This window comes from Canis lupus, chromosome 15, assembly GCF_003254725.2.
Source record: "Canis lupus dingo isolate Sandy chromosome 15, ASM325472v2, whole genome shotgun sequence".
Taxonomy (NCBI): Eukaryota; Metazoa; Chordata; class Mammalia; order Carnivora; family Canidae; genus Canis; species Canis lupus.
Genome location: NC_064257.1, coordinates 43,712,982 through 43,740,425, shown reverse-complemented (window position 1 = coordinate 43,740,425; position 27,444 = coordinate 43,712,982). Strand labels below are relative to the sequence as shown.

Here is a 27,444-nt window from a genome sequence, read left to right as displayed (position 1 = left end):
TGGGACTCGATGCCGGGACTCCAGAATCACACCCTGAGCCAAAGGCAGATGCTTAACCGCTGAGCCACCCAGGGATCCCCTCCCCTATTTTTTTTAAAGGTAAGTTAGCACTGATACAAGTTTTTTAAAAGCAACAACAACCACTGACTAAAAATACTATGAGGAGTAGAGATTTATTCATTCTTACATTCTGTACTTAAAAGGAGAAATCATTCAGTCTTAAAAAAATAACTACCTTTTCATAGGATTCCTTTTCTCTTTGTCTTGTCCACATCTCTATTTGTATCTACCCACCCTTCTCCTCCATAAAAAAAAAAAAAGAATAAAAGAATGAAGAAAGAAGAAGAAGGGAAGGAAGGAAGAAGGGAAAGAGGGAAGGAGGAAAAGGAGAGGAATGAAAAAGTGAAAGAAAGAAAAAAGAAAGAAGGGAGAGAGGAAAGGAAAATAAGAAGATACAGTCATGTTCAATTAATTGTTTTAGTAGAGTAACTCATAGAATCCAGATTTAGATTCTTTGACACTGCCATTTGGTTGTGTTGTTGAGGTAAACCTGTGTTTTTGGTGATGTATATAGTTTATATATGTTCAATAATTAAGATAATTTAGAAATCAGTATTTATCTTTTAAAAACTACTTCAAAGAAAAAATTTTAGAAACTTAGGTTTACCTTTTGACTTATGATTTTCTTTCCCTTGTTAAGGAAGGATAGTTTGGACTCTTGATTAAAATAAAATTAAGAATTAAAAAAATTTATCTGGAATTTCTTATTAAAAATCTAGATTTTAGGCTTAGAATATCATCCAGACTAGATAAATCACTTACTGTTGTTCAAGAAAAAAAAGCTGTCTGTTTTTTTTTTAATTATTGATTTTCTTTTGTTAATATTTTTTGAAGTTTATATATAATCTGATTTATTCTTAAATGTGTTTCGGGTATATTAGGTATGGTCCTTGAAATAAAGTATACCTGAGATGTAACGTTAGATTCTTTTCCTACTTATATCAACATGGTCTTCCATTGGCTATATACATTAATACATGTCTGATTCTGAACTTGAATGGTATACAAGTTTCTATAAACACTAAGACTGCATATATCTATTTTTATTTTGTCTATAACATGGTACATGTAGAGTGCTTATTAGCAAGTGTAAGAATGGATCATGATGTAAAAATGCCAAATAACTGGTAATGGTTGTTATACTGTCATTCTCTCAGTGAGCAAAATGTTAATTATAAGCCAACTTTAAAATGTATTCATTATAATAAATTATATTCATTGGGTAAAAATATAATCTGACTTTTGTTTTCTTGGCAGCAACTTGAATTGGTGGAACCAAGTGGCTGGATTCATGTTCCCTTAACTGATAACCATAAGAAGCCAACTCGCACATTCATGATACAGATTGCTGTTCTAGCCAATCACCAAAATGGAAGAGACACCCACATGAGACAAATTAAAATATACACACCAGTGGAAGAGAGCTCCATTGGTAAATTTCCTAGATGTACAACTATCGATTTCATGATGTATCGTTCAATAAGGTGACCTTAACACAGAACAAAAGTCATTAAACATATCATTGTTTTATCTCATCAGTAAATATATCTGGAATCTTTATTGAGAAAAGCATCAATTATTTTGCAATTTTGTATTCATCGAAGAGTACTTTATTGTAACTTTAATGAGTAAATTTTGGGTCATCCTATTTTTTATTTTCTTTAACATATAATAAAGCTTACATATTTTACATTATTAAAAAAAGATTTAAAGCCAATCATTAAATTTTTCAGTATATCAAAAGAAAAACAATTGAACTGAAAATTTTAAGAGATACACAATTTTTTACTAAGTGATTATTTCATACAGTGAACATGCATTAGGTAATAATTTATTGCATGTTTGGGAACAATATTTTATCAATAGATACTATCTTTAATAGGCCAAAATCATTTTTTTTCCTTTCTCTAGAGGAAGCTTCTTTTTTTAATATGGGACCTTTTAAAAAACAGTGTCAAAATACCTTAACATTAGATGTCTTATGAGAACCATTCTGATTTGGAGAATATAGTTAATTGTGACATAATTACTTCCATGAAATACTTTTAATCCCAGGGTTCTTTAAATCCTGATATTGGGTCAGAGATTGCTAGTATCATCTGCTATTTATCCCAGTTCTGCTGCTTATAGAAGAGTTCATTTCAAATTTGTATCTGACACTGAAGCATAATGAGGGATAATGATTCTCCTAAAAATTTTAAAAGCATATAAAATTGTTCTTTGTATATAAAAATATTTTAAAGGAACTTAAATGTGTTTTCTTTCCATGGTTTAAAATGATTAGATTTGATTCTGTATCATTTTTCCCCCCATATGTCTATTACTTTTTAGGAGGATCATTGTTTAGCTACAAGAACTTCCACAGGTTGGTTAATTGTTTGGGAAAGATTCCTTGGTGGTTCTTGCATTGCTGGGTAGACTGAACTCTTAAGTAGTAAAGTTTTCGTTCTTTTTTTGTTTTAATTGAAGTATAGTTAACATACAATGTTCTGTTTGTTTCAAGTGTATAACATAGTGATTTGATAATTCTGTATGTTACTTAGTGCTCCCCAGGATGAGTGTAGTCACCATCTATCACCATACAAAGTAATTGACTATATTTTCTGTGTTGTACTTTTAATTTCCATGTTTTATTTATTTTATAACTCTTAATCCCATTTGCCTGTTCCACCCATCCCCCTAACTCCCTCCCCTCTAGCAACCACCAGTTTGTTCTCCATATTTGAGAGTTCGTTTGGTTTTGTAGACTACACATATAAGTGAAATCAGATGGTCTTTGTCTTTCTTTATTTGATTTACTTCACTTAGCATAATACCCTTTAGGTCCCTCGATATCATGAATGGCAAGATCTCATTTTTTACGGCTGAGTAATATTCTATCATGTGTATTTATATAGCACATCTTCTTTGTTCAACTACTGATGGACACTTTAGGTTGCTTCCATATCTTGGCTATTGTTAATAATCATTCAATAAACATAGGGTTGCATATATCTTTTGAATTAGTGTTTTTGTTTTCTTTGGGTAAATACCCAAAGCAGTGGAATTGCTGGATCATATGGTAGTTCTTGTTTGTTTGTTTTTTTTAAGATTTTATTTATTTATTTGAGACATAAAGACAGTGTGTGCACACATGAGCTGGGGGGGTATGGGTGGTGGTGAGGAGAGGCAGAGTGAAACGGAGAAGCAGATTCCCCACTGAGCCAGGACCCTAACGTGGGATCCAATCCCAGGACCCAGAGATCATGACCTGAGCAGAAGGCAGACATTTCACCGACTAAGTCACCCAGGCACCTTATGGTAGTTCTGTTTTTTACTTTTTGAGGATCCTCCATACTGTTTTCGATAGTGGTTCCATCAATTTACATTCCCACCAACAATGCATAACAGTTCCCTTTTCTCCATATCCTTGTCAGCACTTGTTATTTTTTGTCTTTTTGATAATAGCCATTCTGACAGGTGGGAGGTGATATCTCATTATGGCTTTGATTTGCATTTCCTGGGTGATTAGTGATATTGAGCATTTTTTCATGTGTCTGTTAGTTATCTGAGTGTCTTCTTTGGAAAACTGTCTATTCAGTCGCTTTGCCTATTTTTTAATCAGATTGTTTTTTGGTGTTAAATTGTGTAGGTTCTTTACATATTTTGGGTATTAACTTCTTATTGGATATATCATAGCAAATATCTTCTCTCAATCAGTAGATTGCCTTTTTGTTTTATTGGTGGTTTCCTTTCCTGTGCAAAAGCTTTTTATTTTGATATAGTCCCAATATTTTATTTTTGCTTTTGTTTCACTTGCCTGAGGAGAAAAATCCACAAATACGCTGCTAAAGCTGATGTTCAACAGATTACTGCCTGTGTTTTCTTTTAAGAGTTTTATGTTTCAGGTCTCACATTTAGGTCTTTAATCCATTAAATAGTAAAGTTTAAAAAATAATTAGGTATATGCTTTATTCTGGCAAGGAGTACTAATTTACATGAATACTATAAAAAAGGGTTTCATTTTTTCACTCAGTAGAATCTCTGCTGTTCTTTCTATGAGTTCCAAAAATAGTTTTATTGTTATTTTCATTTTGTTTCTTTGAAGTAAGCACGGTAGGTGATCTCTAGCGTCACCAAAAAAAATCTGTAACCAAGACTCATTTCGGATCAGCACATTAATCCAAATGTAGATGTGTGATGCTGGAAATGGTAGAAGAGAGGAAAACATATGGATAAGAATTAAAAGAAAAGGAAAGAGGGTCACCTGGGTGGCTCAGTTGGTTAAGTGTCTCTCTCAGCTCAGGTCTTGATCTCAGGGTTGTGAGTTCAAGTCCTATTATGTTGGGCTCCATGCTGGGTATGGAACCTACTTAAAAACAAAAACAAAACAAAACAAAACAAAAGAAAGAAAAAAGAAAAGGAGAGAATCAAGAAAATAATGGCAGTATTCACTAGGTACTGTATTTAATGTTTTGCTTTAGTCTAATAAGGAAAACATTCATGTAAACATAGGGTCTTAGGAAAAGAGAGAAATCTAATAAAAAGTACAGAAGGTTTTATTAGTAATGTTACTATTTGCTAAATCCTTCTTAAAATTTTGCTTAGAAGAAACAAGGAAGAGGACTAATTATCATTTACATGATCCACTCTGTTATCTCCTATTAATAGTTTAAGAGGCTCCTAAAATCAGGAGGGATAAAGAAGAATGTTGAGAAAATCAGTACGTTTTCTATTTCTACTCTTATTCTTTATTTTTTATATGCCAGCTGGCTGATCACCTTTATTAGGCATGGGAAAACTTGGTAGCTGAGTATTATGGAGATAATGCATCCCTTTTTATAAGGATTATTTAAGATACAGATAGACCATGTATATTGGCAAAGGATAATTATCTAAAGTAGTTGCATTTCTCTTTTAAAAGTGCAAGTAATATACCCGACAAAGGATTTGTATCTAGAATATATAATGAATTCTTACAACTCAAAAGAACACAACCCAATAAAGTAAGCAGAAAATTTGAATAGTCATTTTACCAAGGAAGATATTGAATTGGCAAATGAGTTTGTAAAGAGATGCTCAGCTTCACTGGACATTAGTGAAATGCAAAGTAAAACCACAATGAGGGGCACCTGGGTGGCTCAGTGGCATGATCCGGGGGTCCTGGGATTGGGGCCCCGCATCAGGCTCCCTGCATGGAGCCTGCTTCTCCCTCTGCCTGTGTCTCTGCCTGTCTCTCTCTCTCTGTGTCTCTCATGAATAAATAAAATCTTAAACAAACACACACAGTGAGATACCATGTTGCAACTGCTAGCCTGGCTGCTGTTAAAAAGACAATTGCAAGCATTGGCAAAGATGAGGAACTGGACCTCCCAATGTTGGTGAAATTGCAATTACTGTATAACCACTTTGTAAAATAGTTCAGTAATTTCTTAAGAAGTTAAACATAGGGCAGCCTGGGTGGCTCAGTGGTTTAGTGCCGCCTTCAGCCCAGGACGTGAACCTGGAGACCCTGGATCAAGTCCCACGTCAGGCTCTCTGCATGGAGCCTGCTTCTCCCTCTGCCTGTGTCTCTGCCTCTCTCTCTCTCTCTCTCTCTCTCTCTCTCTGTCTCTCATGAATAAATAAATAAAATCTTAAAAAAAAAATAAAATAAAATCTTTAAAAAAATAAACATATACCTATTATGTGATCCAGTCATTTCACTTCTTGATATTTACCCGACAGAAAAAAATAAGTGTGTTTATACAAAGAATATTCATAGCTTTATTTGTAATACTTGAAAACTGGAAACAACCCAAATATTGATCAATAGGAAAATATATGAACAAATGTTCATATACTCACATAATAGAATACTACTTAGCAATAAAAATGAAAAATTAATACATGCAACAACATGGATAAATTTTCATAATAATTATGCTGAGAGAAAGAAGCCATACAATAAAGTATATACAATTTGTTTTTGTTTTTTTAATTCTAGAAAATACAAACATATCATATGACAGAAACAGATCCATGATTGTATAGGATGGGAAGTGTGGAGAAGTAAGAAAGGATGGACTATTTTGGGGAATGATAGCTATGTTCATTATCTGGATTGTGATACTGGTTTCACAGATATATCCATATGTCCAAATTTATCAGATTATACACTTTACATATGTGTAGTTTATTTCATGTCAATTATACCTCAATAAAGCTGATTAAAAATAGCTTATTCTACCTGTTTCACATAGTAATCATTCAAAGATGCTAGATCTGAAGTAGTTTTATGTGTTACTGAAAGGATCTGAATATAAAAAACCTAAGATTGAAGAGCCATTTTAACAGTTAATAAAACAGTGACAGCAAATTAATTCACTCGTTCATTTATAATCAGTATATGCTTTTGAGTATTGGACAAACCATGCAGTTTTTTTTTTTTAATTTTTATTTATTTATGATAGTCACACACAGAGAGAGAGAGAGAGAGAGAGAGAGAGGCAGAGACATAGGCAGAGGGAGAAGCAAGCTCCATGCACCGGGAGCCTGACATGGGATTCGATCCCAGGTCTCCAGGATTGCGCCCTGGGCCAAAGGCAGGCGCCAAACCACTGCGCCACCCAGGGATCCCAAACCATGCAGTTTTAAGATTTAAATTTTTAAATTTCACATATAATCTAAAATGTAAGATACTTTGAAAATGAGTTTATTAGCTGGGGAAATATTATAAGAAACTGTAAAAACTGGAATTTTAAAATACAGCAGTTCATTGAATACTAATAAATACACAACTCTAAAAAAGACTAGTAGATTTTGGGTATTAACTTAGATTTAATCAGGAAACCAAGGTAAATCTGATGCAGACCTTGTTTTCCAGTTGCTTCTAGTCTATTAGGGGAAGTAATAAGTCTCTCTCTACTCAGCCAAATCAGAAATTAGAGTGGTAAAATCTCTGATGGGCAAGGGGGTAGAAGGGAGAGTTGACTTCCTCTTCAGGAAGATGGAGGTAAAGCTAAGACATTTGTGGAGAAAGTGGAATTTTTAAAAGAAAGACTATTTGTAATATCATCTAGTTATTTACTTTTCAAGCCTATTCTTGAATCCAGACTGTCATTGTTTTTATGAGTAACAATTAATTTGAAACAGATGATTTGTGTTTCAGAATTAAGTGATGTTTTGTATATTTACTCTTGTTTGAAAGTTTCCAACAATTAAAACACTGACAATCTTGAAAAGCAATTTTAGTTACCATGCCTTCTGTTCTTTTAGCCATCATAACACCAAGATTATTTTCTTTTGCCCACATTATTTTGGCTTTCCCCACTTCTCCTATGACTCCTTAGGTGAAAGTACCCTCTCTTTATTCTGTGGCTAATCCCATTACCATCGTTTGTCTTCTCTTGTCCTTTCTGGTGAATAGAACCCACTTACTATTTTGCACATATAGGCAAAATTACAGTTGGACCAATCTAGAAGTGTTCTACTTGCTTATGAAACCTTTTCCTGGCTGAATTTTTATTTCAGGAAATGATATTTCACCTCCTGTATTACAGAAGCTCTAGCATTTACCATTTCAGTTTTTTTTAATGACGGGTTTGTGGCCGTAAGCTTTCCACTGATGAAGTTCAGTGATCATCATAAGATATTCTTCCACTTTGCATTTGCTTTTCTGATGTTGGGAGTAAATTATGATTCTCTCCCTGTGGTCCTAGGAGTAATTTCCCAAACTGTTTTTATAGACTTTATTCTGAGACTAGCTCTCCTCTTTACCCTGGCATACATCTATAGCGGGAGATCCAGATTTTAACAGATCATTTCCTGTTATTACTACAGCAGTATCAAAATACTGATCACTTACCAAGAAGCAAAGTATCCAAAAGACTGAAGCAGAGAGTTCAGCCAGCTGTTTGTTTTTCAACTGTTAAAATTTGTGAGAATCACATGTTAAATGGATATGGCTACAGAATGAAGCAGGGGTGGTCTAGGTAAAAGGAGAATGATAACAAGCCATCCAGCTCTTAAGTTCTAACACACTCAGGTGTTTATCAAAGACAAAGAAAAGGAATTTCGCTATTTTAAAAGAGTGCTTATTTTTTAAGGTAGCATTCAGTAACTACTAGGAGATGCAAGTAACGTATTCTTCAGATGTTTAGTTTTTTTTCTCAGTCATTAGGACTGTTTAGAATAAAACTCATTTTTTTTGTCTTGAAATTTTCAATTGTTAGACTGGCAGTCAGGTATGATTTTGATTCTTCTTCTTCCCATACTCGGTAACCCCAAGTCCTGCAGATACTTTCTCCACATTCACTTTTAGTTTCACTCCATTTATATCACTGTAGGCCAATTGCAGGAAGCTCCCAGCTGGACCATTAGTCTTTAGTTTATGCTAAGATAAAATTATCCAAACAATATTCCATCATATGGCTTTCTGTAAAATCTATACTAATTCCACATTACCTATATAAATTTACCTATGTAAATAAACCCGAAGTCCTCTGGCATCCCTTCAAGGCCATACATCTTCCTTGCCTCTTTTATAACCTTTTCATTATCCTCAGACTTCTCGACCTAGCCCAGCAAATATGCTTGTCTGTCTTCTGTGCACAACTCCCTCCTTCTCATTTTTAGTATTTTATATGTAACATCTAGTGGCCTTTAGTGTTGTCACTGTTCTACCAATTGATACCACTTTCCTAAACAAACTGGCTCAAGAGTCACTCCCTTGAATGCCTTTGCTTATCTGATTTTAATGCTGTGTATTTTGATAATTCTTTTATTCTAAATCCTCTTAGCACTTATGTGCTCTGCCAGCACTATATTATCACATAAATGCTATATTGTGTGTATTGCTAATAACTCTTGACAACAGAATCAGACAGGAACTCAATGGTTTGCATTATTACAATTCTCAACATACAGTAGCATGAAATAAATACACCTTGTTTTTCTAAGATCTTGCATTGACATACTTTTGCATCTTATATCTCATTTTCACAAAATCACTGTGTCGGGACTACATTTAGTTACAAATGATAGAAATCCCTGCCACGGTGACTTAAATAAGTTTTTATATTTCTTGTATATTAAAAGGTCTGGAGATCCATGTTTGCTTCATTGGTCCAGCAGCTTAATAACACTGGCTTTCTGAGAATTCTTAGGTCATTCTCAAGGTCAAAAAATAGTCATTATCATCCTAACTCTCACATTGGCACTTGAGAGAGAAGGGAGAAGACTAGCACTGGCCATATCTTCCTTTATCCCCAGGAATCTCCAGTGTGCTGCTTATATCATGTTGGTGAGAACTGGCTTACACAGCTGTCTCTACCTGAAAGAGAGGCAAGCTTGTCTGGGAAAGCAGGGAACATGATTATCATTGTTGCCTTAGACAAACTACTATTTTCTTTCTTTCTTTTTTAAAGATTTTATTTATTTCTTTATTCATTCATTCATTCATTCATTCATGGCAAACTACTATTCTCTTTCTTTTTTAAAGATTTATTTATTCATCCATTCATTCATTCATGAGAGACACAGAGAGAGAGAAAGAAAGAGAGAGAGAGAGAGGCCGAGACACAGGCAGAGGGAGAAGCAGGCTCCCTGCAGGGAGCCCAACATGGGACTCCATCCTGGTCTCCAGGATCACACCCTAGGCTGAAGGTGGCGCTAAACCACTGAGTCACCCGGGCTGCCCAAACTACTATTTTCTAGGACAAAATACATCATCCTGAAAAAAAACAAAAAACTACAAACAGTATTCTCTCTGCCAGGAAGAAGGGAGAATAGATAAGAGGTAAACAGTAAGCAGCATCTGCCTCACACAGTCTTTCTGAGCCTCGGCACCCTTATCTGCATGCTGGAAATAACAGCAGTACTTACTTCAGAGGATTAAGTAAGATAATAAAAGTAAGCACTTAGCACAGTGTGTGGCAAATAGCAGTATCCAACAAAAAGTAGCTGGTTTTATTATTATTTTGTCTTCGGCTCATGTAGTTTAATCTGAGAAATCTATGGGGAAGAAATGGCTGTTTTTCCCCCTTCTTTGTGAGTTCTGCTGGACTTGAGAAGATAACCACTAGTTCTGCAGCACTGCCTGTGTGGTAACCTTAGAACCCCTTTTTAGCATCTGCATTTTATCATCTACCATATACTTATACCTTGGCCATGATAGTTAAAGTGGGTGGGGACTAACATAGCCTTTTTATTTATTAACTATGTTGTCCTTTTGAGCTCATGCAAGATATCAAAACTCTTAATTCTTGTATTTTTCAACCTTACCAAAAAAGAAAACATACTTGATAAAACTTTCCAGTGTTGCAAGCTAGGAGTAGAAGAACAGCCCTGTAAATTCTTTAAAACACACATTCATTCCCAGAAGCAGGAAATGAGCATCATGCCAGAAGAGAAGCTCCACACTTACTGTGTCTAACCAGGTCTAAGCCAGTCTACTAGGCGCATTGTCACTTTTGATCTAGGTCGGAATCCCTTAGCTGCTGGTAGCTACTTGATGTCCTGTCTTGACCCTTCAGAATTTTATGATAAGCACTATTTTGCTAGCTCCAAACTTGTCTCTCTTCAATGTTGTTCTTTTGGGCCACTAAGAGTAAACTTCCTCTATTTTGATCCACTGAGTTGAAGTTCCTGTTCTAGATGATCTCTAATAACTGATCAAGATAGTGATACTGTGCCAATGAAGAAAGATAAGTAGTTTGGCTTAGGAAATACACTAAGGCTAGAAAGCATACATTTTACAAAGATTTACATAGAGGGGAATAATCCACAGTGTCATGCTTTACTTATTATGGATACTTGATTGCTCATTCCTATCAAATAAAAAGATGTTTACAATGCTGTGATCAATTGTTTTACTTATAGTTTCTAGGAGAAAAATGCTGCATCTTTTTTCAAACAATTAGCATGTACTATTGAATGCCTTAAATCCTGTGTAAAATATAAATAAGGAGAAAACATGTTTTCTTATTTATAAAGAATTTATAGTCTAGCTGATGATGGCTAGGGACATTCACACATACTCAGTTGGAAGTAATAATAATCGAGTGAAACAGATTTTCGCTAATGCCTAGTGTAGTTGTAAGATTCCTGTGGAAGAGATAGACACTCATACATACAGCGTTATCTGAAGAGGCCTCCTTCCTTGATTCTATACAAATTGAGAAACAAATAGTGAAGATGAAGGCTGAAATAATTACCTTCTTTCCTGAAGGCTGATGGATGTCTTTTTAAGTCTTAGCTAATTTGGGTTTCTAATAATAAATCCCTAAGGTTCATGTTGTAGCTGGTTGCACACTGAATGGGGCAGGATGCTGTCTCAAAGCAGGAGGATGGAACAGAGCCATATATTCTCAATTGTTCTTCCTGTATTTTAAAATCAGATGTTAACCTCCTCAGGACCAGTGTGACAGGGTGGAGAGAAGCTCAGAGTAAAGGAATTGAGCTTCCTTACAGTTAGGAATCATCAGAAGTGGGGAAGAAGTGTTCCTAAATTTACATTCTAGTTCCAAAACATGTAAATTTAAGTAGAGATGAAATGGGGAGGCATTTTAGGGATGGACAACTGCACAAATTTACGGAGTGAGATTATATTCAGACTATAGTACAGTGGGATGCTAACCTGAGTAATCTGTAACATCTTTAAGGTACATAGTGGAAAAAAGGTAGGGTAGGGTGTGGTGAAAATTTAATCTTACCCTGTTATAGTTTTATATCCAAATTCTTCCATGATTCTTATATTTAATGCTATATTAAAACTTTGGAGGGGAAGAGAGGCAATATGAGTAGTGTAACACCCACCACCATTAGAAGTTGTAAAAGAGACTGTGAAGTAAAATCCTTATTTTTTGAAACAATTTAATGTAAATTAAAGCATTTAGCTAATATTTGTCACATATAATTATCTAAGATTGAACCATGGAGAAGGTTATCAGAAGTTTGTCTGGGGTAAAAAGTTGGGTGGAATTCTGTGTTATTCCGAAGAGCAGAAGAGCATTCCTTAGAGATTGACTCAGAGATGTCCATCCAGTTTGGATCCATTATTCCAGGTTCCCTCCTTCCATTCCAGAGATTTAGATAGTAAGTGGAATTCTTAGAAAAATACACTTGTAAGCAAGACCATCAGAAATCATACACAGCTCCAAATAAGGCTCTCAAGTGGCCATTACAAAAATATTTGAGTTCTTGGAATATGGCACATTGTGTGTTTAAACAGAATCATCATTAGTAGAACACAACTTCATTCCTTTGGGTCCAGTTTGTGCTTATCTTATGTCTAATTACTTTTGGATTCAAAATAAGAGAGCCTTGTTTTAAAACTGAAGAAGTCTTTGAAACAGTATTATTCATACTATAATTCTTCAAGATATGTCAACTGAAGCATGAGATATACTAGTGATATAAAGAAACAATATAATGAAAGGAGCTTCTTTTAAATAGTAATAATCATTTTGCATATACTCTGTAGCTGGTTAAAATCATAAGAGGAAATATTTTAATGGGAAGGTTCTGTATGTGAAAATTTTTCTTCATTATTTGCAAGCTAGAAGGAAGTAACTTGATTGTATAAGAATTAGATGGGCACCTGAGTCCTAGCTACAATAATCTTTGGCTGATTTTGTCAGCCTTTTTCCTTTTATTTTTTTCTTTTTTAAGCCCCTATCCTTTTAATTGTGTGCATGAAGCATAATGCAGATACAGTAAAATGTACGAAACAGCAGCTCGATGAATTACGTCAAGGTGGACACCTATGTACGTGCCAAAGATTAGAATACCATGGTACTCTGGAAGCTCTCTTTGTGTCCCCTCTCAACCACTTTTTTCCCTCCTCTCCAAGGTTAGCTTCTACCCTGAATTAAATGGTGCAACTGAGTTTCGCCTCTGTTTAATGTAATAGAATTATGTTCATATGTATATGTAAAGGTAATATATATTGTCCTTTGTGTCGGTTTTCTTTTACTCAGCATGATTTTTTTTTTAACTCAGCATGATTTTTGTAGTATATGTCCATGTTACTGCTTATAGCTATAGTTTTCTTATAACTGTATGATTTTTTCTTTTTTATTATTATATTGAATTTATATTAGTTGATTTTTACATGTTGAATTAACCATCTTTCTGGAATAAATCCAACTTGACTATAGGCATTATTTTTTGCTATGAATCACTGGAGTTGGTTTGGTAAAAATTAGTTTAGAAATTTGTCATCCATGTGCACCAATGGTTTTCACATCATGAGTGATATTAGCCTATTATATTCCTTTTTGTGCTTTCCTTTTCATATTTTGGTATGGGAATTATTTTGGATTCATAAAATAAGTGAGAAAGTTTTTGTTTGTTTTCTGGAAGAGTTTGTATGAGCTTAGAATAATTCCTTAAATGATTTACAGAATTCATTGTGAATACATAATTATAGGTTTGATTTCTAATTCTAAATAAATGGAGAACTATTTAGATTTTTATACTTCCTCTTGTGTAAGTTTTGGTAATTTGTATTTTTCTGGGAGTTCATCCCTTTCATCTACATTTCAAATTTTTGCCACCAAGTTATTCAGATTATCGTTTTATGATCTTTATATTGTCTGTAGGATCCATATTATTAGGTCCCTCATCATTCCTGATATTGGTTATTTGTGATATCTTTTTTCTTTTCATTAGTCTCAGCAAAAACTGTTTTGATAATTATCCACTGTCATTCAGTTAGAATATGTCCTAGTATCTATTAGAATTTTTCTCCTTGACCCATGGGTTATTTAGAATTATATTTCATAGTTTTCTTCCCAAATATATGGTGATTTTCTGAGTTTTTTTTTTTAATATTTATTTATTTTAGAGGAGGAGGATTTGAGGGAGAGGGAAAGAGAAAATCTCACGCAGACTCCCCATTGAATGCAGAGCCCAACTGAGGTGCTCAGTCCCATGACTCTGAGATCATGACCTGAGCCAAAAATCAAGAGTCGGATGCTCAAGCAACTGAGCCACCCAGGTGCCCTTTAAAGTATTTTTATTATTGATTTCTAGCATAATTACTCTGTGGTTAGAGAACATATTTTGAAATTTGTTGAAACTTGCTTTAAAAGCCCAGCATATGCTCAATTTTTATTAGTGTTTCATTAAAAAAATTATATACTACAGTTTTTTGTTACAGTGCTCCATATATGTTCATTAGATCAGGTTAATTATGTCATCCACTATTTTATATTCAACTGATTTTTTATCTGCTCATTCTATCAATTAATAAGGCTGTATGAAAATCTGCATGATTATGGATTTGTCTACCTTTCCTTGTAATTCTGTCAGTTTTCTTTTTATATATATATTGAGTCTGTTGTACATACACATTTAGAATTGTTGGATCTTTATTTCTTTTTAAAGATTTATTTTTATTTATTTATGATAGACATAGAGAGAGAGAGAGGCAGAGACACAGGTAGAGGGAGAAGCAGGCTCCATGCCAGGAGCCCGACGCGGGACTCAATCCTGGGACTCCAAGATCTGCCCTGGGCCAAAGGCAGGCGCGAAACTGCTGAGCCACCCAGGGATTCCCTGTTACATCTTTCTGATGAATCAAACCATCTATAATGAGTGTATTTATTTGTCTCTAGTAATGGTTGTGGGGTTTTTGTTTTTGTTTTTTTTTTGCCATAAAGCTACTTTTCTTTTTTTCTTTTTAAGATTTTATTTATTCATGAGAGACACAGAGAGAGGCAGACATAGGCAGAGAGAGAAGCAGGCTCCCTGTGGGGAGCCCGATGTGAGACTCGATCCCAGGACCCTGGGATCATGACCTGAGCCAAAGGTGGCACTCAACCACTGAACCACCCAGGCATCCCCATAAATCTACTTTTCTGATTTAATAAAGCTATACCAGTTTTCTTTTGATTTGTGTTGAATTTATGTATTTTTCCATTCTTTTATTTTTGACCATGTCTTATATGTTTTCTGTAAATTGAATATAGTTGGATTTGTTTTATACTCAGTTTGGTGTTTTGGGAGGAAGAAATCTATATGGCTTATTTGGAAGATATTGCTTCTTAGGGTGCCTGGCTGGCTCAGTTAGACAAGCATGGGACTATTGACCTCAGGGTCATGAGTTTGAGCACTATGTTGAATTTAGAGATCACTTAAAAAAAAAAAAGTTAAAAATAAAAAAAGAAGTTATTGCTTTTCACCTGACCTTAACCAAAAGGCCAAGAAGCCATGGAATATATTGCTTCTCAAACCAATATAAGTAAACATTTAGGAGAGAAGTGAGAGAAAACTTTAGAAAGGTAGTGTGGGGCCAGATTTTGAAGGGCCTTTTCATGTCAAGGTGAAAAGTTTGGCCTGTATCTTCTTTAAGGGAACCCTTGACGAATTTTGAACAGATAGGTAAGTGATACACATTTTAAGATGGTTAAATCAGTAAGGTTCAAATGGAACAGGTCACATTGGAAGGAATAAAGATAGGTTCTGAAAACATCATAGTAACAGCATTTGGAACAACAGTACGTGATATATAGTAAGCTTGCAATGAAATATTTGATGACTAAATGAAAAGCCCAGGTGAGATGTGATGAGAAGCCAGATAGGAATATGGCACTGGAAGTGGCAAGGATGATTGGAAATATAAAATAGACAGAATTCCTTGTTTGCTTACTGTGGCTGAGAGGAGGTTTAAGTAAAAGAAAATCAACCAACAGATATAAATATCATGGTGAGATGTTTGCATAAGTATCTATTATAGGGGGCCTCAGAATAATAAATTAGGTAAGGAGACCATGCTCGATATATTGATTATTAATTTATAAAGCATCACAATTAGTTAAATATAGGATAAATTTAAAGATGAGTATAACATTTTTCTTTTTCACCACCTCTTCCATCTTTCGAAGTACTATGTTCGCTTTGATGTGTAGACCAGGAACCTCCAGATCCTATGTAGGTGCTTGCTCCACATCACTGTTTTTGCAGGTACTTTTGATGAAAGAGCCTCAATTTACACATTGCCAAAAGGAGGCCATATTACCCTACAGTAGCTAAGTATTAAGTGCATTTACAACTTTATATTCTTAAATGGTGCCAGAGTAATTCAGTGGCAAATAATTGAATATTTCCTATTTCTGGGTTTGCCCTGATCTTTCCCTCAAAATGCAATTATTAATCTTTCCATGAATGGCTGCTCATACATTTTTCATTTTTATGTATGTTAAGGAATGCAGATTTGAATTAGTTGTTAGAATTTTGGACTAATTAGTTAAGATACATAATTCTTTTAGTCATTATTTTGTGGTCTCTTAGACATTTCTATTGTGTTAATTTCTTGGGTGTTTTAATCCACTGTTTTTATTGTCTCTTTTGTCTTAAATCTTGGGTTATGAATTTATCTATAAAATTCCTGTACAGCTTGAGTTAGTGTTCTTCCAGAATTGTTTTGAGTTTACTTCTGTGTGTGTTCATTGGAGATCCCTGGTTGAGGACTTAGTTCTTTGTAATTTTTTGACTTGTGGCTTACTAGACCACATGTGACATAAATGCAATTCTCTGTGTTGTGCAGGTCCAGATGATACATACCTAAGGAAGGGATTTACTTTGCCCCAGTACAGATAAACCAATTTCCCTATTGTCTATTGTCTTCTTTTGCTGGTGGGGAGATTTTTTGCCCCCAACTGAGATTTTAGCCCTTCTAGTTTTATGCAGGGATCTTAATTTCAATTCTCCACCTTGCAAGAGCCAAGGTCTCATCTCCTGTCCTTTGTCTCAGCATTTCCAGCTAAGCTAGCAAAAGATATATATATATTTTTTTTTTTGCAAAAGATATTTTTAATGTATAGTCTGCTGTATTGCTGAAGCTCAAATCTTGAATTCTTTCCCCATCTATAGAGTTTTTTTCTCCACATATTTCCAGATATCCTTGATTTTTTTTTAAAGGACATTGAATTTCACAGTTTGAGTGGCCTTAAAATAGGATATTTTCTCTTTTGATTTAATTTAAAATTCTGATGTTGCTAGACCTTGCCGCATCAAAATTCTACTCAGAGGCACAAAGGGAAAAATTAACTCTAAGTATTGATAGAAGACTAGCCTTTTTATCTTGGTCTGAGAAAGTAACCTTGAGATTATTTATATGTGTATTCTTTTCATTTAAAAATATATGAAGTATTTCATTATAAAAATGATTGTTAAGGGAATTATCACTATAATGAAATTGTATCATATCTTTAGTTTTTTCTATATTAGACTTTGTTTCCACATGCCTGTTAAATATATGACTGACCGCATACTTCAGCCTATCCAGTGATCATGCTACTTCCAACCTGGGGAATAATTCTAACATTATCCAGAATATCCACAGGTTAAAGCTGAATGATCTAATATACTAAGAAAGCCCTTTCAAGTGTTTTCACAATCAAATTCCTTGCTGATTCTCTTTGTTCACGTTCATTGCAAGTGTTGCTGTTCAGTGATCTTGTTCACTCACATCGTTTAACACTTGAAATATGTAGAGCCATCGAGGTTCTTTGAGTTGTTTACTGAGGCCTGGCATTCTACTTGCTGCCTTCCATAGACTGCCTCTTGTCCTCACAGCAACATGAAAAATAATTAACACTTTGTGAGTGCTTTCTTTGTGCCAGTCATTCTGAAGCATTCTTTATATATTATCATATTTAGCCCTTATAGCAATCTCATAATTATTATTCTCCCTTTCTTTGAATGAAGGAAACAGATTAATTGCTTTGACTAAATCACACAGCTACTAAATGATGAAGTTGAATATTTACTGAAGTAACTTTACCTTCTCTCGTCTGTCTCTGTCTATAAAACATCATCTAGTATTGATACCACATTGCAGTAATGAATAATTTCATATTAAGCATCAGAAACATTCATGTAGCTGTGATCAAATGTAGGGTTTAGCTGTTTTGTGTTTAGAAACAGTAGAGAAGAGGAGAAAACAGGGAATGGATGAGCAGTCAGAAGCTAGCTGGGTTATCAGGATGCAGGAGTGGTTGGAGGGCAGCATGCTTGTTAGAATCCACTGCCTGAGGCTGTGGGAGCATACCTATTGATGTTGATGGTATGTGTGGATAAGATAGGTATGCGGCCTCTGGTTTTATGTTTTCTGTCATAACAAAGACTATTAAAACGATAGTATTATCCTGGGACTCCCACCTTTGACCTGAACAAATAAAACCTTCCCTCTCGTATCACTCCTGTGAGGAGACAGGGCGGTGCAGGATGGGGACACAAGGATAAAGAAATATGGAAAGGTGACCAGACCGTACTGCTTCTATTTCTTTATAGACTAAGTCTGTTGCTTTTTAGAAAAAGAAAAAGAAGGAAGAACGGAGGAGAAGGATGGAGCGACAGAGAGGTGGAAAGCAGGAAAGATTGATTCAATACAGAGAAAAGTATTTATATTTCTCCCTGTGACCCCTTGCAGAATTAGGGGCTTGCGTGATTGTTTTGTGACTTTACAACTTTGAGAATAAATAGATGTGATTTCATTTAAACTGAGCCTCATAAAGAGCAAAGAATCTCTGGACCCCTGGGTGGCTCAGTGGTTGACCGTCTCTCTGCCTTCAGCTCAGGTTGTGATCCCCAGGATCCCAGGATGAGACCTGTATCAGGCTCCCCTCAGGGAGCCTGCTTCTCCTCCTGCCTATATCTCTCTCTCTTTCTCTGTATCTCTCATGAATAAATAAATAAAATCTTAAAACAAAAACAAAAACAAAAACAAAAAGAGCAAGGAATCTCTTTTCCTCCAGGCTTTCTTAGAGAAACTTAACATATCTCCAAATTTTGTCTTGAACTGTTATTTATGTATCATACTGAGGCTTGTGTTTAATTATTTTGAGCTTGTTTAAATAATTCTGGGCCTGAAGCATTTAGACCTTTAGGGCTCTTCATTGGATTCTCAATAAATCATAAATGAGTTAGTCTAGTCTCAAGTGAAATACTTCATATAGCCAATTTAGCATTGTCATCTAAATATGGCCTAATCTGAGTATGAATATACTATAATCATTATTAATAAATTAATAATTACTGATAAATTAATAATAATGTTGGGTCATAGGACCCAGAGACATGAATAGGGATGCAAGAGACATTTTCTTTTGCCTTCAGAATTTTGCAGGTGTCCAAAAACATTGTGAAGATGTGAGAAGGGGCCAATCTAAAAGACAAGTACCCTGAGGTGACCGATAAATAGCTCTGCTTGTTATGACTATTTTGCAGCTTTGTTATAAAATCAGTAATTAAATTGAAATTGGGTCTTGTGGAAAACTGCTAATCTGTTGTCTTCAAACTTTCTTGAAAGATTCAAGTGTTTTCAGTACTCTCCCTGATGACAGATTTTGCTCTGTTCTCTGATCCCTTAGGCAGCTGCTACCTTGCTATCCCCTTCCCTATGTTTCTGATAAGGACAGAAAATTACACTGGAAATCTTTTATGGTCCTTTGGAAACTTTTTAATAAAAATTTCTTTAAAAAACATACTTCAATAAATAAAATCTTAAAAAAAAAAAATTTTTAAAAAGGGATCCCTGGGTGGCGCAGCGGTTTGGCGCCTGCCTTTGGCCCAGGGTGCGATCCTGGAGACCCGGGATCGAGTCCCACGTCGGGCTCCCGGTGCATGGAGCCTGCTTCTCCCTCTGCCTGTGTCTCTGCCTCTCTCTCTCTCTCTGTGACTATCATGAATAAATAAATAAATAAAATCTTAAAAAAAAAAAATTTTTTAAAAACATACTTCATTTTCTGTACACATAGGAGGAATGTGAATTATTCATATGTTATCTAAAGCACTTTATTGTTTACAAGGGACATTCATTTATACCCACTGTCTCATTTAAATGCTTAAAGCAGCCTTGTCTGGCAGGTAAGGTGGGTGTCACCCCCATAAAACAGATAAAACTAAAACCGCAAGGCAGCACATGACCCAGGTCTTCTGACTCTTAACCTAGTGCTCTTTCCTTATTTCAACTCATTGCTTAACCAAATGCCAATGAAAGGGTTCTATTTTAATGTGGATTTTTGAGTTTTCATATTATTTACTTTTTGAAACCTAATAGAATTATTAGGACCATCACTGTTTTTTTTTTTTTAAAGATTTTATTTATTTATTCATGAGAGACACAAAGAGAGGCAGAGACATAGGCAGAGGGAGAAGCAGGCTCCCTGTGGGGAGCCGGATGTGGGCCTCGATCCCAGTGCCTCAGGATCACAACCTGAGCCAAAGGCAGATGCTCAACCACTGAGCCAACCAGGTGCCCCAGGACCATTATTGTTAATGAGAAGGACAATTATTAGTTAATAAATTATCAGTTTACTTCCATTAACTGACTTTGTTTTCTCTTCCTGTGTATGTTCTGTGTCTCAGAAGTGCAGGATCAAGTGTGAATGGAGAAGGTGGAGGCCTTATCACTAAACAGACATTTAACTTATTGCTGCTAGATGGTCAGCATGTAATGAATGCCAACTTCAAAGAACATTTCAACAGGATACAGAAGGAGATTCTTAATTCAGGATTGTAAGATTTAAACACTTTCTTCATTTAGTGGGAACTGCACACACTTCAAGTCACATCTTCCTAGGATTTAGGTGCTCTGCATTTTCTTGTGTCATCCCACAAGAGTAGCGTTAGTGCCAACAATGCAACTGTGGTGCGTTGGTTCAAAGGTTGTGAACTCTAACATCACTGTGTTTATTTTTATGAGAATTAGGTCAGGATTAGTCTAAGCAGAGGCACGAAATAACTTAGGATCACAAACAAAATGGGAAATAAAATGTGTTTTATACTGAATCTTTACAGATGGATTTTGCAAAGAACCGTTAATTGACTGTGGGACCAACTGGGGATACATTTTAAATGATTTGCAGGTAATCTAGAGAAAAGCTAAATAAAAAAATTCTAGCCCTAACTGCCTTTCTAAAATGGACTAAGAACTATAGCAGTGAATTAAAATAACCTGTGAATTTTTCTAACCAAAATAAAAATACCAGTTATGAAATATTTCTTTTACTCTTTGCCAATTCTTTAATAGTCCATTAGGTATTTCTAGGAGGTGGAGTAGTTGAGATGAAAATTTGAGCTCAGAAGCCTGAAAGGCCAGAATCTTGAATAAACTGATTGAGGCGAGATGGAACTGCATGTGACAGGAGGCTTTTTCTGTGGCAGACTTGCCTTCAGACTGGACATGTATTTCATTTGGATAAGTCTTTGAAAGTTCCAGGAATCAGTGAAAAAAGAGACTTGAAGGAACTTAGAAATAGCTAGTCTAATCCTACCATAGCTTAAGAGTAGGCTACTTCCTGGAGAAGGGATTCAGTTCCTTCTGTATGACCTAGCTAAAGTATTCTGTCCATTTCAGACAAAGAGGTAAGCCACTCAACTTGGTTCAAGAACCTGCTCTTTCAACTCATTCCTTCTCCCCCATCAGACTCTCTTTATAAAACCAGATGTCTTGTATACTTCTCCTTTCCCTGACCTGAAAATTATTGATTAAATGTGTTGTCTTTCCTGTCATTGTTTATAGAGAAAAACAGAATGAGTATCTGGCCTTTACACTGTATTTCTTTCAGCCCCACAGGCCAACAATTAAGAAAATTTTAATCTTCTTTCTGTTGCTTGCACTGGAAATGCTGAGAATTACATTTTCCCTTAGGTAGTACATAGGAGTGATTTTCAACTCCCAAGGCCTTTCCACAGCTAGGTGGGGTTTTTTGGTCTAAAAAAAACTTACCTGCGATAAAAATAGTTCATTTATAGGGTCCCTTCTTTTGTGAGCTGTTTTATAACACAGGGATACTGGCATGGTATTTATACCTACATAGATAGGTTTAAAAAGAAGATGCATTCATATGGGACATTATTTCATTAAAGACAATTTTCTTCTAAATCATAAATTTTATCTTCTTTTTTTTATGACTGCTGCCTTAAATAGCAGCCATTCCTGGTTTCATTCTTTAAATACTCCCCTAAAGGAATAAAGCTAAAATAGATGTCTTCAGCTTTTCTTGTTCCATAGATTTTATTTTAGAAAAAAAAGAAAAAAATCAGATTTCCTTGAGGAGACAACAATTGGAAATGTGGCTCTACCCAGGGTTCTTTAAACTACTAGTTACTGAAAGAAAAAGTGAGATAGAATTATGGAATGTTAGCTCTCAAAGTCACTTAGATAAATTTCTTTATTTAATAGACAAGCCAAAGCCCTATGGGCTAGCCAGTTATCTCACAGGTTACAAAGATGTGTGGTGGGGAAGTCTGTGGGGACTTCTCTCAACTCAGAATGATTTTGTTTAATCCTGAATATTTGGTGGGATCTGGCTTGGGAAGCAGCAAAAGAAGGGAAGCTAAGTAAAAACAACCCATGACAGGTTTATGGCCAGCTTATTAAGTGAGATCCTTTGCTTGACACTGTATTGCTTTCTTTGCTGGGTGTGGATTGACAGGTATTGATGAAATGTCTTAGGTTCTAATTCAAAATGCCTGGTGACAAATTATAACTCTGATAAGTTGAGGTTATCAGCAAACCACAGGGTGAGTCTATGGACTGTAGTCTGCAAGAGCCATTGTACTATCTCTAGCAAGCTTCTGTGCTTTAACAGGGATGTACTTGATCTCCTCACCCCCCAAGAGTAGATTAAGTGCTTCAGTAAATATGCCATTAAAATACTTCATTATACTAAGCCCTTAGTGCACACCTCAAATACACTGGAAGCAGAGGGTCTTCAGCCACCCAAGAAGCATTGTAAATGGCCTAGAGAAATGCCTAGTGCTTGTTTGCTTGGATATACACTATTAAATATACTTTTCCTATTAGATTGAATAAAGCCAGAGTGGAGAAAATAGCAAATTCTTTTTTGGTCCACTCTAAATAAGTCCCTCTGCCACCATGTCCACTTTGTTGTGGTTCTGCCTACATTAACTCCTTAACTTTGTGCCTGACTCAGACTGTAGGCTACAGAGTACCTTTTTACCACCAGCTAAAACCCCTTTGGGATTTCATTTCCTTATGAAGAAGCTACATTGGAAGTGTTTTAGAAATGTTTATCATGGATATACTACTTATGTTGGTTGTCTGCTGTTTTCTTTCTTACCTTTCTGGATGTAGTTCTCATGATAATAGAAACAGCATGGTGATAGAATTTTGCCACCACATGAAACCCAAGGTATAGATATCATTTAACTCAATCTTTCATTTTAGAGGTGAAGAAATTATAGGTCAAAGACGTGAAGGGGCAGTCATTAGTGATGCCTTTGCTATCTTAAAGGAATTTGATATCTGTAGCTTTTTTTTCTCTAAAAATTTAAACCTATTTATCCTCTTAAATCCTTAGTTATGATTTGGTTTTCATCACCTTCTAGTGTTGGTATGATTTGTGTGAGAAAACTTAGGTACAAAAAGATGACTTGGCTAAAGTCAGAGTTTGAGGTAAACTAAAGAAAAACCTGGTATTGAATTTTGGGGTGCTAATCCAGAGAAGAAGCCCTTTTTAAAAAAGACTTGCACTCATTTCTTTTGACATTGAAAAAAAGAAATTAATTTGCATTTTTCACATTGATTTTTTTTGCATAGATTTTAAAAATTTTTTTTTTTTAATTTTTATTTATTTATGATAGTCACAGAGAGAGAGAGAGGCGCAGAGACACAGGCAGAGGGAGAAGCAGGCTCCATGCACAGGGAGCCCGATGTGGGATTCGATCCCGGGTCTCCAGGATCGCGCCCTGGGCCAAAGGCAGGCGCCAAACCGCTGCGCCACCCAGGGATCCCTTTTTTTTTTTTTTTTTTTTAAATTTTTTTATCTTAATTTTTTTGCTTAAGTGTAGTTGACACTCAATGTTACACTAGTTTCGGATGTACAACATAGTGATTCAACAAGCTTACGCATTGTGCTGTGCTCACCACCAGCGTAGCCAGCGTCTGTCACCATACAAGGCTATTACAATATAATTGACTATGTTCCTTATACTATGCCTTCTATTTCCATGACTCATTCCTTCCATAAATGGAAACCTGTGTCTCCCACTCCCCTTTACCCATTTTGCCCAACCCCTCACCCCTCTTCCCTCTGACAGCCATAAGTTTGTTCTCTGTGTTTACAGGTCTGATTTGCTTTTTGTTTGTTTGTTTATTCATTTTTTAAAAAATTCTACTTATGAGTGAAATGGTATTTGTCTTCAGTCTGACATATTTCACTTAGCATAATACCCTCTAGGTCTGTCTGTGTTGTTGCAAATGGCAAGATCTCCTTTTTTTATGGCTGCATAATACTGTGCGTGTGTGTGTGTGTGTGTGTGTGTGTGTGTATGACATTTCCCTTATCCATTCATCTATCAATGGACTCTTAGATTGCTTCCATATCTTGGCTATTATAAATAATGCTGCAGTAAACATAGGGGTATGTATATCCTTTCAAATTAAAGTTTTCATTTTCTCTGGGTAAATACATAGTAGTGGAATTATTGGAAAATGTGGTATTTTTATTTTTAATTTTTTGAGGAACCTTCATACTGTTTCCACTGGCTGTACCAGTTTGAATTCCCACCAATAGCATATAAGGATTCCTTTTCTCCACATCTTCAGCAATACATGTTATTTCCTTTCTTTTTTATTTTAGCCATCCTGACAGGTATAATAATATCTCCTTGTGGTTTTGATTTGCATTTCCCTTATGATCAGTAATGTTGAGCATCTTTTCATGTGTCTTTTGGCCAAATCCCTCTAAGCCCCCTTTTTATCATGAGGGTGAGTCGAGAGTTGTTTTCTTTATCATGAATGCATGATGAATTTTGTCAAGTGCTTTTTCTGCATCTCTTGAGATGATCATGTGATTTTTATCCTTCATTTTATTGATGTGGTGTATCATGGTCCTTGACTTGCAATCACTGAACTACCCTTGCCTCCCTGGAATAAATCCCACTTAATCCTGGTGAATGATCCTTTTCATGTATTTTTGAATGCACCTTGCTCATATTTTGTTGAAGATTTTTGCATCTGTGTTCATCAAGGATATTGGGCTATAGTTTTCTTTTTTTTAGGATTCCCTTATCTGATTTTGGTATCAGGGTAATGCCAAGGTTGTAGAATATATTTGGAAGCTTTCCTTCCTCTTCTATTTAATAGTTTGAGCAGAATAGGTATTAACTCTTCTTTAAACAGTCATAGATGCTCTCTTCGTGTAGCTGATCCTTGAACAACATGGGGCTTAGGAGTGCTGACCTCCTGCATAATTGAAAATCTGTGCATAACTTTTGACTTCTTAAAACTTACTGTTGACCGGAAGCTTTACCAATACATAAAAAGTTGATTAATATATGTATTTTGTATGTTACTTGTATTATATACCATCTTATAATAAAGTAAGCTAGAAGAAAGAAAATGTTATTAAGAAAATCATAAGAGAAAATACATTTAGAGAACTGTACCATATTTATTAAAAAAAAAAAAATTGTAAGTGGTTCCATGCAGTTCAAACCCGTATTGCTCAAGGGTCACTTGTATTCTATAGAATTAAGTCATCTATTAAACTGGGATCTAATAACTCTTTTATTATCAGTGAAAGCTTAAAAAAAGAAATGAAATAGAGACCATTGTTCTTAAGCAAATCCTTTTTTTCTGAATCAGCTCTAGGGATATAATATATCTTACATGAAGAATGAACAGGTTTTAGGAGTAATGTACTTACTGACCAGTATTACTCTTGTTTTTCAGAAAAAAACATAGTTAAGAATAATAAAGTGATGGGATTGTGGATGGTTTTTTATAATAATCTTATGTTACTTTTATTATTTTATTAGAAAATAGCAGAATGACTGTTAGCCATATTCTAACCTTGTGAAAATGTTGTCATACTCATTTGCACTGTCTTTTCCACAGAGACCGTATCTTACTTATCTTTGTATCTTCAGTTTATAGAACAATAATGTACTCAATGACTATCATTTGAATGAATCTATTTATTAAGTTCTATAATCCTGGTGTGCATTCTGAATTCCTTATGGGTAGGGCAAAATTCCAATTCTAAATGTATGTATAACAGAGTAGTGTTCTAATTTGGCATTATTGCTCCATCATATATTACTTGATACGGCTGTTAAGTAAATGGGAGGACATTGCAAGGCATAGTAAATGGTAGAGAATGAGCCCTTCTCGATGCTGATGACATGGTTTTATTAATACAAACCACGATTTCCCTTTAGAAGCTGCTGAACCTATTGCCTACTCACTGTCAGAACAGTTTAACATCAACTGTGCTACAACGAAAACCATTGTATTTGACAGACATTCTCCAGTATTTAAATGAACAATACTAAGTAACCCCATACAATAGGTCAACTCATTCAGCTATTGGAATGTATATTTTGCAGCTAACTTAGGCTGGTGGAATACAATTCTACTTAAAAAACAAAAAACAAAAAAACAAAAACAAAAACCCCAGACATTCACCAAAGGCCAGGCTGAACTGCTTTTATGGTCAAAGCAGCTCATTGGTAGTTTACAGAGTGCCTGGCTGTCTAGAAACCACCCTTCTCCCTGTTTAGAGAGGGGATCCTAATCCCTCCTACCAGTCTCCTTGCTCAAAATTACATGAGTCTTTAGATTCTGAGTAAAGCTGCCAGCTGCCTCGACTGGAAAATAGATAAGAAAAATATTCCTGAGGAGAGGGAGTGATGCAGGTTAGAAGGAAGCTGAGGGGCTGAGGTCCAAAGAACAGATAGACCCACAAAACATTAGGATAGTGAACAAAGGCTCCTCCATGCCTGGATTGCAGTAGGATGACCAAGGGAGACCTCCGGTGGTGGTGAAGGGGGAGGATGGCCGAGGGTGAGGTCATTCTTGTCAGGGGATGGTGGCAGAGGGAAGAAGGCTTCAGCTTCTGAATCTAGTCCTGCCTTTGCATCTAGAGTCTTCCTTGCAGGGCTGTACCTTTGTTTCTGCCAGTTGGGCAGCTGACATAAAGGAGCACAGATACCAGGGAGAACAGTTCTAAAGCTATGGAAATACTGTGGGCCCATCAGGGAAGCGCTACTCCTGAAGCAGTTGCTGCAAATACCAGTGAAGCCTGGTATTAGGTAACACCAGCTTTCAAACTTCCTCATGCCCAGATTGTCTTCCATAGTTCATAGCACAGGACCCTCGGTGTCAATTGAATACACCCCGGAGTATTTGAGCAGAGTCATTGTTGCATTTTGAGAAAATAATTTGGCCTTGCTTATTAGGAAAACCCTGTGTCCTATTCCTGCACAGAGGTAGAATTCTCTGTTCACCTAGTAGGGAATGTCAGGTTTCTAGGAATTTTAAAAATGTAAGGTTTGTTCTGCTACATGTGTGGCATTATTTTAATAAGCACTATGAAATATTGGCATCTCAGATACCAGTAGAGAATTCACTTATGAAATGACAGCAATTTTCTTGCCAAAGCATGG

The 27,444-nt window shown here is 35.6% G+C and overlaps 1 protein-coding gene across 11 annotated transcripts in view; it reads left to right on the top strand.

Moving 5' to 3' along the window:
- ANAPC10 (anaphase promoting complex subunit 10) overlaps positions 1-27,444 on the top strand; it is a 267,966-nt gene that overhangs the window by 86,588 nt on the left and 153,934 nt on the right. For 6 of the 11 annotated variants that reach the window (XM_025439379.3, XM_035698741.2, XM_025439378.3 and 3 more), the window contains one exon: positions 1,318-1,595. The exons of the other annotated variants lie outside the window; for them this stretch is intronic. In XM_025439379.3, coding sequence (XP_025295164.1) covers positions 1,318-1,548 — 231 coding nt within the window. In that variant the 3' untranslated portion in view covers positions 1,549-1,595. Of the gene's footprint in view, positions 1-1,317; positions 1,596-27,444 lie in introns of those variants that run through there. 11 annotated transcript variants of the gene reach the window in all.